Consider the following 10,910-nt stretch of genomic DNA (forward strand, 5'->3'; position numbering starts at 1 on the left):
CAAAATCAAGAAAAACCAAAAGAATCTGTTTCAACCACATATAACTACTAAGTTTGTTTAAAACAGAACGTTTTGTTGCATACATTAACGGGTATGCGTGAATGGCACACTGCATTGTGAAGGCACATGATCTTTAAACTATCTGAGTTCCCATCTATGGGTCTATGGGTAAAATATATACTAATGCACAAAGAGAGCAAGCTTAACCAGAGGCAGCCTGTCCCCCTAATGGTACAGCCATCCAACAAAAGCTAAGATATCAGGTTTAGGCGTCAGCAAAAGGGCTAGGGGGGAACAACTAGCAGTAAAGCCCAACAAAGGTTTTAAGCCTTCATCATTGCCTCTAAAACAAAAAAAAAAAAGTTTTTGACTATGCATATACCTTAGTTTTATTGCGGTTCATCGGTTCACTGGCTATTAAACAGGACTAGCTCTGCAAACTTACCTAATAACCAACACAAGGTCTGTCATTTTACATATGCTTTCATTTATTCTAAGCATTTATTAGAGCAGCAAAGCTTTACATTTCCTTCCAGTTAATGCTGCTATATAGGGAAGTGTTTAAATGTCCATTTCAAATTGCACAGTTTGCAGCACATTGATGGCATCCTGCTTGAGCATCATCTCTGGTTGAACATTTATCTAAAGTGACAGTCAAGGCTATGAAAACAAGACATAAGCCATTTGCCTTGATGTATTTTTCCACTACACTTATGCAATTATTTGTATGGTGTCCAGTTTCTACTAACAAGAAGATGCAAGAAGACTGTGTAAGTTAGCAGCATCTCTCTGATGTGGTGAACAATCATTGTGAAGGTAAGTTAGGATTTACTTTTTAATTAATCAACATTTTATTTATTAAACATAATTTGGAACAGTGCACGAGAAAGTAGGATTTCAAAAATGCTTGCTTTTCTTAGATTCAACTTTAAAATTAACTCTAAAAAAATAATGACTTTGTGACCAATTTATAAATTAGTTTGCATATGATCGATCAATATCCAACACTTGTTAAAACCCATGTTACATGTTTTTATTTATTGTCATAGGTGCTTCCATTCCACACATTTTATAGCTAACATTGTAAGCTATCTTTGTTTTTTTTTAGGTTTTATAATGTGGTTGCGCTACTATTTTTATGTGTTTTAGATCAGGATTACATAATGTGTCTACATTTGTATGGTGCCTATCTCCCTCACCTTAGTACACAATCCATTTTTGACATGCTATAGCTCTGACCACTGTATAACTAATGGTGTATACTGATGAGATAACAGAAAACTGCTGATCGTGTTATTATGCTGATAGATCTGGAGTCTTAAGGATGAGTGATTCAGCTCGCTGGTGGCCAGGGGGCACCGCCTAGACAAAATCAGAATTATTTTAGGAATAAGTTGACCTAAAAAAACATATAAACAGCAATCAGAGGTGAAACAATGGCCTAACCTTTTTGCTTTTAATACTTGCAACACATTTCAGTTATAGTTTACTTGAGACTCAACACTCATTTAACTAAAATGCACATACCCCCATGTGTTCACTGCCAAATGCTTGGCAATACATTTACTGCAGTTGGTTGTATTGCTAATAATTTAAATAGCACTTCAGTGCACAAACGCAACTGACTGCACTGCACATGGGTTTTAATGTACCAGCACCAAACAGATGTGAAAGACCTTTGAGCTGCTTTACATTGCATTAAAAGTCATGGCATGCAGCTCTTTAAGTGCATTATGATACATCTAAAATACATGATTTATTTAATGCCATGCCAATGCACATAAAAGGCATCATAATGCGCAAGTGCTAAAATAACACACAGGTGTAAAAGGAGCACAAGCCACTGCTTTGTAACTGGCAGCAGCATTGCCAAGCTATTGTACAAGTTTTCAGTTGGCTTTATAGACTTTATAGGCAGCCCAATAGTTAACTAAATACATGCTTTCTGCTGGTTGCCAGTGCTACTGTAAGTTGCAAGGCAGAGGCTTTGTGTTGTCAGCCTGCAACAGTAAATTATTTTTGTATCATTGTGCAGGGTATTGTTGGTGTGAAGTAGTTAAAAAATGCACAGCATAACTATGATTCATATAAGCACTACATGAAAATGCTTGATTGATCTTTGCTGTATAAGTGTTCTCATATTCTTCACATTCCTCTGAGGTAGAAACATAATATGCTTTAGAAAATACTGCTATCAATTTGAAATTACACATTCAGTCACAGAATAGTTTATCTCTCTGACCTGCCTGTTCACTAAATGTTTTTCATGTGCAATACTCAATATTTATGGAAATCTATTGACATAAAATAAATTGCAGATGACAACACTAAGTCAACAGTATTGGATTTTTGAAAAAAATGTTTGTATTCATTAAATGTAACATGAACTGTATTTAATATTTGTGTGGGAGGTTTGGAGTATTGTTATATATTGCCAGCTGAATAAGATATTGTTTTTTTATGTTTAAAGTGTCCAGCAAAAAAAACTTTGTTTTTTATATTTTTGGACAGTGTAGTGAAGTGTTAAAAGTTCAAAGTCTGGTTTGTCTGTGCCACAGTTCAAAAGATTTCACCTAATTTCCTGTGCCTGTGACAGTGGATTCTCGCTATTTTACTGTTCTCACAGAAACAAAAACTGATGAGAAAGCTTTAGTGGAGACACCTTTTTTTCCTATGACAACAGGTATGACTTCTCCAACCTATGAGTAGATTTCCTTGTAGCTGTTCTATAAAAAAAAAAACATTACTTAGAATTTCACTTAAAGGTTTACATAGTGTTTGATTATGAGTTAGAAGCATAAAATTATTGTTATTATCCTTATCCTCATTAACAACATAAGGGCTAAAAAATAGTGTAGGGTAGGGCAAGAAGGGTTAGAACAGCTGTTAAATGAATGTTATTATCCTTATCTTAATTAGCAACATAGGTTTAAAACCCTCGCCACATTTGCTTTTCTACTAGTGTTATCCCTTGAAAAGATTTCCTTCTGTCTAGAACCTCGCGGGGGAGTATAACACTTTTCCCCTATAACCCCCAAATTGATGGAATTCTCCTTCAAAGTAAACTCTTACTCGTTGCACACCTAAGTATTTACATATGCTAAACCAGCAATCAAGGCACTTTAGAACAAGCCCAATGTATCTCTGTATCTATAGGCAGTAGGGAGAAATTCATTTTCCTTCCAATCTAAACAACCAGTGGGTGTTCCAAATTTGTTAGAAACCTGACTTTGTGGGGCTTTGCTGTGATTTCTAAAATAAAACTAAAGTCACACTTTAAAAAAGTTGTGATTGAGCGGTTGTTTATTGCAGAAAGAGACAGGTGATGTCCCTTTTGCAGTCACTGTTCTTGTCTGCCGGATCGTTGCCCAGCTGTCAAATTTCACTGAGCTGTGCATGTGCAATCCCTTGCTGGGACTGAATGAACTGCCATGCATCTGACATGCTTACACAGCTCAGGATTTGTTGACAGAGATACCTGACAATTCTGGCTTTCTATGTACATGTAGGGAATTAATGAACAGTAACATCATCCCAGCCCAGCTAATGAAGATGGCCGAAGATTGTCTCCAGAAAGAGAAGCACATGGCAGCACCTTGCGATGGAATGGGGACATGTGAGTATCATAGATTTAGTTCCACTTTAGGTATCTTTGAAAAAGAACACCTTCACAAAAAACAGCTGGAGAAGTCAGAGATGGATTGTTTTAATGCTCTTTTTCAGTCTATTCTCGACATGCGCATAGTTTAATGACCATTGTCTGGGTACATGTGCAGTTTAAAGACACCTAGTTGTCTTTTCGTTAAAAAAATGCAAAACCTAGGTTGAAAAAATTGTAGGGGATGAATCTTCTTCTGCACAGCCACAATGTCCCAAATTCAATGGTCATATGCTCTAAGAAAGAGAGCTGGTTAAGGACCAAAACAAGATTTGGTTTTACAACCATGCCCCCCAAGCCACATTTAGTACATACTGAAAATAAGGGAATTACATACATATTAATCTATCTAAAATATATATTTTATTTATCCCATGATAAGATGTAGGCTTTTCCATCTTCCTTATGATTTTCTTATACCTTTAAAGAATTTAAAAACTTTGGTGCAGTGCAATAAATAATCCAAATTTCTGCATCTTTGTTACATTTGCTAGCTGCATATATAATAATAATATAATATTATATAAAATATAAAATTATACATATGAGAAAAAAGCCTAATACACACTTCATTTATCTCTTTCTTATACCATAACATACCTTGAGCTTTAAAATTTCCATATACTTCCATATTTGTTGTATGCTTCCCTTAGGAATATTTCAACAAAATGTGGGGCCCAGGGTGAGTAAAGAAAATAGGCCCTGTTAAAGAAATATCATAAAAATGTATGATTGTAAATGTTGGTGTGATTAAAACATGAGCAGAACTAAAAATGGGCAAAGGAATATAACCAACATGTTTGACCACCAGCCTTAACTGAAATAGCCATTACCACCAAGCAAGAACCCTGCAGCCATAATGACCCTGCATAACCTCTATCCAAAATAATCCCCTTTCCCCCAGGCACAACCCCCAGCTATAATTCACAGTTAAATTAACCCCCTTACACCTAGCCAAACCACAAAGCCAAAATAAATCCATATACCCAAAGGTCTCTATAACCCCTAACCATAAGCCCCCCAACTGCAATATCCTCTTTACCCCACAGCCATAACTCCTGTGTCAGTGACAACTGACAGATTGCAAAGAAAACGTTTCACTACTCCTCTGCTGGGCTCTTCATTACATGATGTTATCAGTCAGTGCCAGACAGAGGAGTCAAGTAGTGGAAGATGACGTACTTGCTGTTTTACTAGTGACATGCCCGCTACGAACTCTGGAGCAAAGGGCTCAATTTTAATTGTGACCACTGTGACCACTGTTCCACCTTATGAAGTCTACCTTATCCCTTTATAGACTGTAAACTCTTTCACCTATGTATCCTCCCTTATACCCTAATAGAGTGTAAGCTCTTCCAGCTTCCTATCCTCCCTACCATTATCATTTTTAAGAACTTTTTAAGTTTTTGTAACTTTCCTTATACTTTATTAGAGTGTCATCCATTAAATCCTCTCATATAAAAGACTGTACATTATAGTTTTAAAATTCATAACGAAAAAAGAATAAGCCATAAACAAAATTAACAAGTTTTGTCTTTTTAGATTTTAAAGTTGCTATTTGGACCAAGATGGACATTGACTAACAAAGCAACAAAATAAACAAACAAGATTCAAAAGCGTTTCAAATTGATGAAAAGCTTTAGAACAAAAGCCTGAAACCTAAAAAATCAACCTGACCCCATCATATTTTCACCTTTCCAAATGACTTTAATAGATTTCACCCGATGGTCTATTTAAAAAATGTTAAATGTCGGTGAAGTCAAATCAACCAATTTTCCTCATACCTGGTTAAAAGAGCAGCAGACCATTTGCACTTCAAGAAATGCTGACCTTTGTTTTTCTCAGATATATAAATCTTACCCTTTCCCATGTTTGGTGGATCAATTGTTATTATTAAATGTCTCCAGATATAAAAGGGTATTACTTGAATTGACCATAGCTTTTCTCCTCTTTATAAATACCAGTAACACAAAAGAGACAGTATGTTTCCCTATAATAAATCCTATTTTTAAGCACATTCATGATTTCACTTTTTGCTACCGACAAATAAAATTATTGGCAATCTTTATAACTGTTTCGCTTTTTCTTTTTAGATGTTTTTTAGATGTTTCGCTTTTTCTTTTTAGATGTTTTTTAGTAGAAATCACTAGTAATTCAGCCACCGAATGTGCTATTTGTGCTTAAACACTCTTTGAATAATAAAATAACAATAAAATCTATTAATCAACTAAGAAGAAAAAGCAACAGGACTAAAAGACAACCAGTGACTAAAATTAACACTGACGTTGATGGTCATTTAATTTCCTGGAATAGACTCAGAACATTGCTTCATACAGACTAAAAGCAATGCATAGTTAGGGCACAACAAATACAGAGAAAGGTAAATCAAGTAGGCAATTTAGAATTGGAAACATCTAGCATGTCTTAAGTCACCTTCATTAAATACACACTGAATTCTGTATATATATATAATTCTGTATGTATAGACAACTTGTTATTTATCCACAGTTTTCTTTGTATAAAGATTTTCTAAAAGAATAAAACTGTCTAGAAATGTTTGTATTTATTCTATCTTCTCAACTACCCTTAAAGAATATTCTGTTCCAGACTATTCATTTCCAGAACAATGGGCCTGATTTATCAAAGGTCTCCAAGACTGGAGAAAATAGCCCATGAATGAGTGAATCTGGGTGATTCAACAAACATGGAATGGAACTGGCCCAGGTTTGAAAACATTTGCCAACTAGCAAATGATTTTACCAAATCTCATGTTCTCCCATTATAGTCTATCTTATCCAGTCTTAAGATGCTTTAATAAATCAGGCCCAATGTTCTCATTAGGGATAAGCAAAATACTTTATGCCACATTTTAACATTTTTAATATGTTCAAGTTTTCCCAAACAAAGAGAAAAATATTGTACATAATTTAGCAATTAGCAATTTCCTACTGACAAAAATGTATCTCCTAATTATACTTAACTTTTATTTGCAAAAAACAAATTTTAATGCTTTTAAATTTCATTTAGGGACATGTTCCTGCTGGACCTTCTTACGAACCCCCCTCCCCCCTCTATACCACCACATTGGTGACATTACTATACAATGCTCTAACTTTTATTTTCTTTACTTACACCACTACTGTTTGGTCAGTGCTGTAATTAGGCAGTGGAGCCACAAAAAAAATTTCACAGATTAACTCACCTTTGGTGCTCTGTTCTTGAATCAGCCCAAGTCATTGGATTGACAACACTGTTCTATACAGTAAAAGTAGAATGGCTAACTTTACTGCTGCCTCTTCCTCTAATGGACTAAATATTTGTAGACCATGCTATAGAAAACCATTTTTTTACAAAAGAAAACCCACATTCAATATCTTTATTTCTACATGCAAACATTGAACTATAAAATTAAAAGAATCGTTTTTGACATATTAACAAATTTAACAGCCTGAAATGGTATTTGATATTTCTTGGACTGGTATATTAAATTGACGGATTTTAAAACATATGTTCAATCGTTAACATATATTATGCCTGGGATTAGGAGCAGATTAGGGCTATTGAACATCTTGTAGATAGGCTCAGGAACACAAAAAATATAGATTTTTAATAGGTAGATAAACTTCCTCAGTGTGCTAAATTATTACCTACTTTTTATGTAACAAAAGCTTCCTTTTTATATTATGTTATTTGTATTGTCTGTCAAAACAAGTATAGCCGTGGCATGATGAGCTTACTAGTGATACACACACACACACACACATTTTATATTTATTATATTTACATCCATGGTAGCAATTAGAAATTATGAGACTAGACATAAGTAATGTGGTAAAAAATCAACCATAGTTGTTTTTTATTTGATTTTCATTTCTTTATCCTATTTTTAGTTCAATGTGACACGGCTACACTGCCAAGAATTAATAACATCAAGATTATCAAAAAATTGGAGCAAAAATGAAGATGGAGACAATCCCGGAAAGCGTAACACAAAGCATAGGTCTTGCAAACATGACATCCCCCACTTCAAATTATACAAAGTGTGAACACATCAATATTCCAGAAGAAATTTTCTTTGCTATTTCAGCAGTTGGTATTCTAGAAAATGGTCTTGTCCTTATTGCTGTGATCAAAAACAAAAAACTTCACTTACCCATGTACTTTTTTATTTGTAGTTTAGCCATTTCTGATATCCTAGCAAGCCTGTATAAAATTCTAGAGAGCATTATGATGATTCTGGTCAGAGTTGGTCACCTACAAAGAAAAGGTCTTTTTGAGAAAAAGATGGATGATGTCATGGACTGGTTTTTTGTATTGTCACTACTTGGATCAATATTTAGCCTATCTGCCATTGCTGTAGATCGTTACATAACCATCTTTTATTCCCTTCGTTACCACAACATCATGACCATTAGAAGAGCTTGGATCATTTTGGCTGCAATCTGGATATTTTGTGGTGGATGTGGCATAGGCATACTTATCAATTACCATGATACAGTAACAATATTGCTTTTTACGGTGATGTTTCTTCTGATGTTGGTGTTTATGGTATGTCTTTACATCCACATGTTCCTTTTAGCTCAGTCACATGCCAAAAAAATTGCTTCACTCTCCGGTCAATGGAACTCATTGCAACAAAGGACAAACATGAAAGGAGCAATTACACTGACCATTTTACTGGGAGTATTTATTTGTTGTTGGTCTCCATTTTTCCTTCACCTTCTTCTATTTTCATTTTGCCCAAACAATCCTTATTGTGCTTGTTATATGTCAACTGTATATATAAATTGCACCCTTATCCTGTGTAATTCTGTTATTGACCCATTAATTTATGCATTCAGAAATCCAGAGTTACAAAGTACGTTCAAGAAAATGTTGTGTTGTTCAGTGTTTTAAAGAAATGAAGCACCTGAAACAATTAACTTACACACATCAAGAGCTATATTTGTTTTGCAGCCTCCAAAAGTCAGTGCAACTTTAGCTAGATATATACAAGTAAAACAAGCAAAGTAAATGTCAATTTATAGAAGGCATTTCACAAATAAGTTTTTAATGGGTTACTGCATAAACATACAGCATTTAGACAAGTTCTTTTCTTCATTATTTAGGCAGGTTTTGGCAGTTGTGTTTGCATATTTTTTGCTTTGTTGTATTTATCTTTAAATGAATATCTTTAATTTTATAATTAATTATTTTTCTAAAACTAATAATATTTTATAGGAAATCTTAAATCCTCTGTCATATATGCTTATTTACTTAATAGTGGTTTTTGTGTTGCCTTTGGAGAGACTTACCCCACTTCCTGACACTTCCCCATCAATGTATTCCCAACAAGGAAACAAAAGCAAAAGTCACTGTCTAATCACAAATAAATAACATTTTTAACACCTTTATTTCATTTAACTCGTTTATTCTTTTGCCAATTAATCAGCACCAAACTGTATGACTTAAGGTCCACCATTACGATGTACAGAAAGTAACTTAATAGTAATCAAATAATACACTAACTGGATATATGAACTGGAAGTAGTTAGATGTTTTGCTTCTATCTTTTTTCTCCTCTTTCCTATAAACTTAAATCTGAATTATGATTTGACTAAGAAGATTTATTATGATGCAACTCTGTGATCTTTCATCAATAAATACATTTTTTAAATGCAAAGAGTGTAAGTATTTAAATTTGGCCTGATTTCAACCACTTTCAGTTCTAGTAAAGCTAGTCTCTAGCGTGGGAGGAAGAAACGTAACAAGTAACCAATGAGGACAGTGTTGGTAGCATGGGAATGATAGAGAGATGTGTAATTACTGCACTGCATCTTCTTTCATTGTTCATTCACAGGCCCAGGTTGGTCCAGGAAAATTGGGGCTTAAAGGAAATGGGTTGAAGGTTGCTGGCACCCTGAGAACATCTAGTGGAAATAAAGTGCTGCCAGGAAGTCTTTGGATCAAAGCTTAATATTGCCGCAAGCGTTGCTTTTGTTTATTTTTTTTGTTTTTTTAATTGGGCTATTCATTATTATCTTGATAATTTGGGCTGGATCTCTACTTTAATGCTGTATGTTCCATTGGCATATTTTAGTGTTATTATTAGTAATTAATCAATTTTGCTCTTCCCCTGAGCTTTTCTGTACTACTACAAACACTAGTAAACAAAACGTCATTTCACATGATGTAAACTTGCCATCACATTTCAAAAGCATTTTTGCTGACAAACGTCAGGCTAGCCTGTGAATCATTACTTACTATCACTTTTTTGTAAGGCTGCTCTGAAATAAATAAGACTTACCGAGTCCCACACAATGATTATTATCTTTTTTCTTGCTGTTTTTTGAAGGTTAACTTAGCCTATGACATTTTTCATCTTATGTTTAGTTAATATAGTCCAAATTAATTACAGGTTTATTTAAATAGTTAATTTGTAAACTAAACATAGGGGAATTCCCTGCTTTTAACTATACCAGCAACAACATGATTTTAATATATTTTTAATATAATAAGTCCCAAGGAATTATTAGGTTTTTTAATTAGCTAAGGAGGTGGCAGCATGCAGCACAATGAGACATGGGGTAGGAAGGACCCCATTAAGACTGATACAGAAAAATAAATTGTTTAGTTTCTAGCATAGAAGAAGTGGTAACAGATCTCGGAATCAGTATTGTCACAGATTCCTGTGCAGTGGGAAGCATATATTATGCCCTTCTGCAGAATGATAATACATCTGTATTCAGTCACATATCCTAGAGTTTTGGTTTGACAAAAACCTTACAAGACAGCTGATATCATTATGGTTATTTTTACTATAGCACTGACCTGTATTGTCACAGCTGACACTGCAAACTGCTACAGAAAGAATTAGCCAAAAGGAATCATCAATATTTTGCATTGAAACACCATCATTCATAGTTGTTTGTCTGAGTCTAAGAATAGACCAGCCAAGGCCTTTTTTTTGTGTTGGACTTAGTCAGTCTATTTTTCTTTCTGATGCCATTACAATGACTCCTCCTTACTTTCTGTCTAGATGCCACATTAGGAAACAAACAAAAATAAAACAGTAAAATAAAAAATAAAACAAGTAGAATGGTAAGGATGGAATGTGATCTTAAGCATTCTTTTCAATTTTTCCCCTTGGGGAGATTACCTAATTTCTTATCTGGTCCTCAGAAAAAGAAGTGAGTTATCTACCCTACAGTGAAGCCTATAGCAAAAATCAAGACACTTTACCCTTTCTTCCTCTAATAAAATAAACAAAAAT

The 10,910-nt window shown here is 34.3% G+C and overlaps 1 protein-coding gene and 1 long non-coding RNA gene across 2 annotated transcripts; one reads left to right on the forward strand and one right to left on the reverse strand.

The window, feature by feature from the left end:
* Window positions 1–827: 827 nt before the first annotated feature.
* LOC140331993 (uncharacterized) lies at window positions 828–4,399 on the reverse strand. The gene is made up of 3 exons (XR_011921007.1): window positions 4,259–4,399; window positions 2,663–2,726; window positions 828–1,362 (listed from the first exon to the last, which is right to left on the reverse strand). It is a non-coding gene; the product is annotated as an uncharacterized lncRNA (long non-coding RNA).
* Window positions 4,400–7,027: 2,628 nt separating this feature from the next.
* Window positions 7,028–9,320, forward strand: MC2R (melanocortin 2 receptor). The gene has a single exon (XM_072413312.1). The coding sequence runs from the start codon at window positions 7,616–7,618 to the stop codon at window positions 8,552–8,554; it is 939 nt and encodes a 312-aa protein (XP_072269413.1). The 5' UTR covers window positions 7,028–7,615; the 3' UTR covers window positions 8,555–9,320.
* Window positions 9,321–10,910: the final 1,590 nt, after the last annotated feature.

The sequence above is a fragment of the Pyxicephalus adspersus genome, chromosome 5, assembly GCF_032062135.1.
Source record: "Pyxicephalus adspersus chromosome 5, UCB_Pads_2.0, whole genome shotgun sequence".
NCBI classification, from domain to species: Eukaryota; Metazoa; Chordata; class Amphibia; order Anura; family Pyxicephalidae; genus Pyxicephalus; species Pyxicephalus adspersus.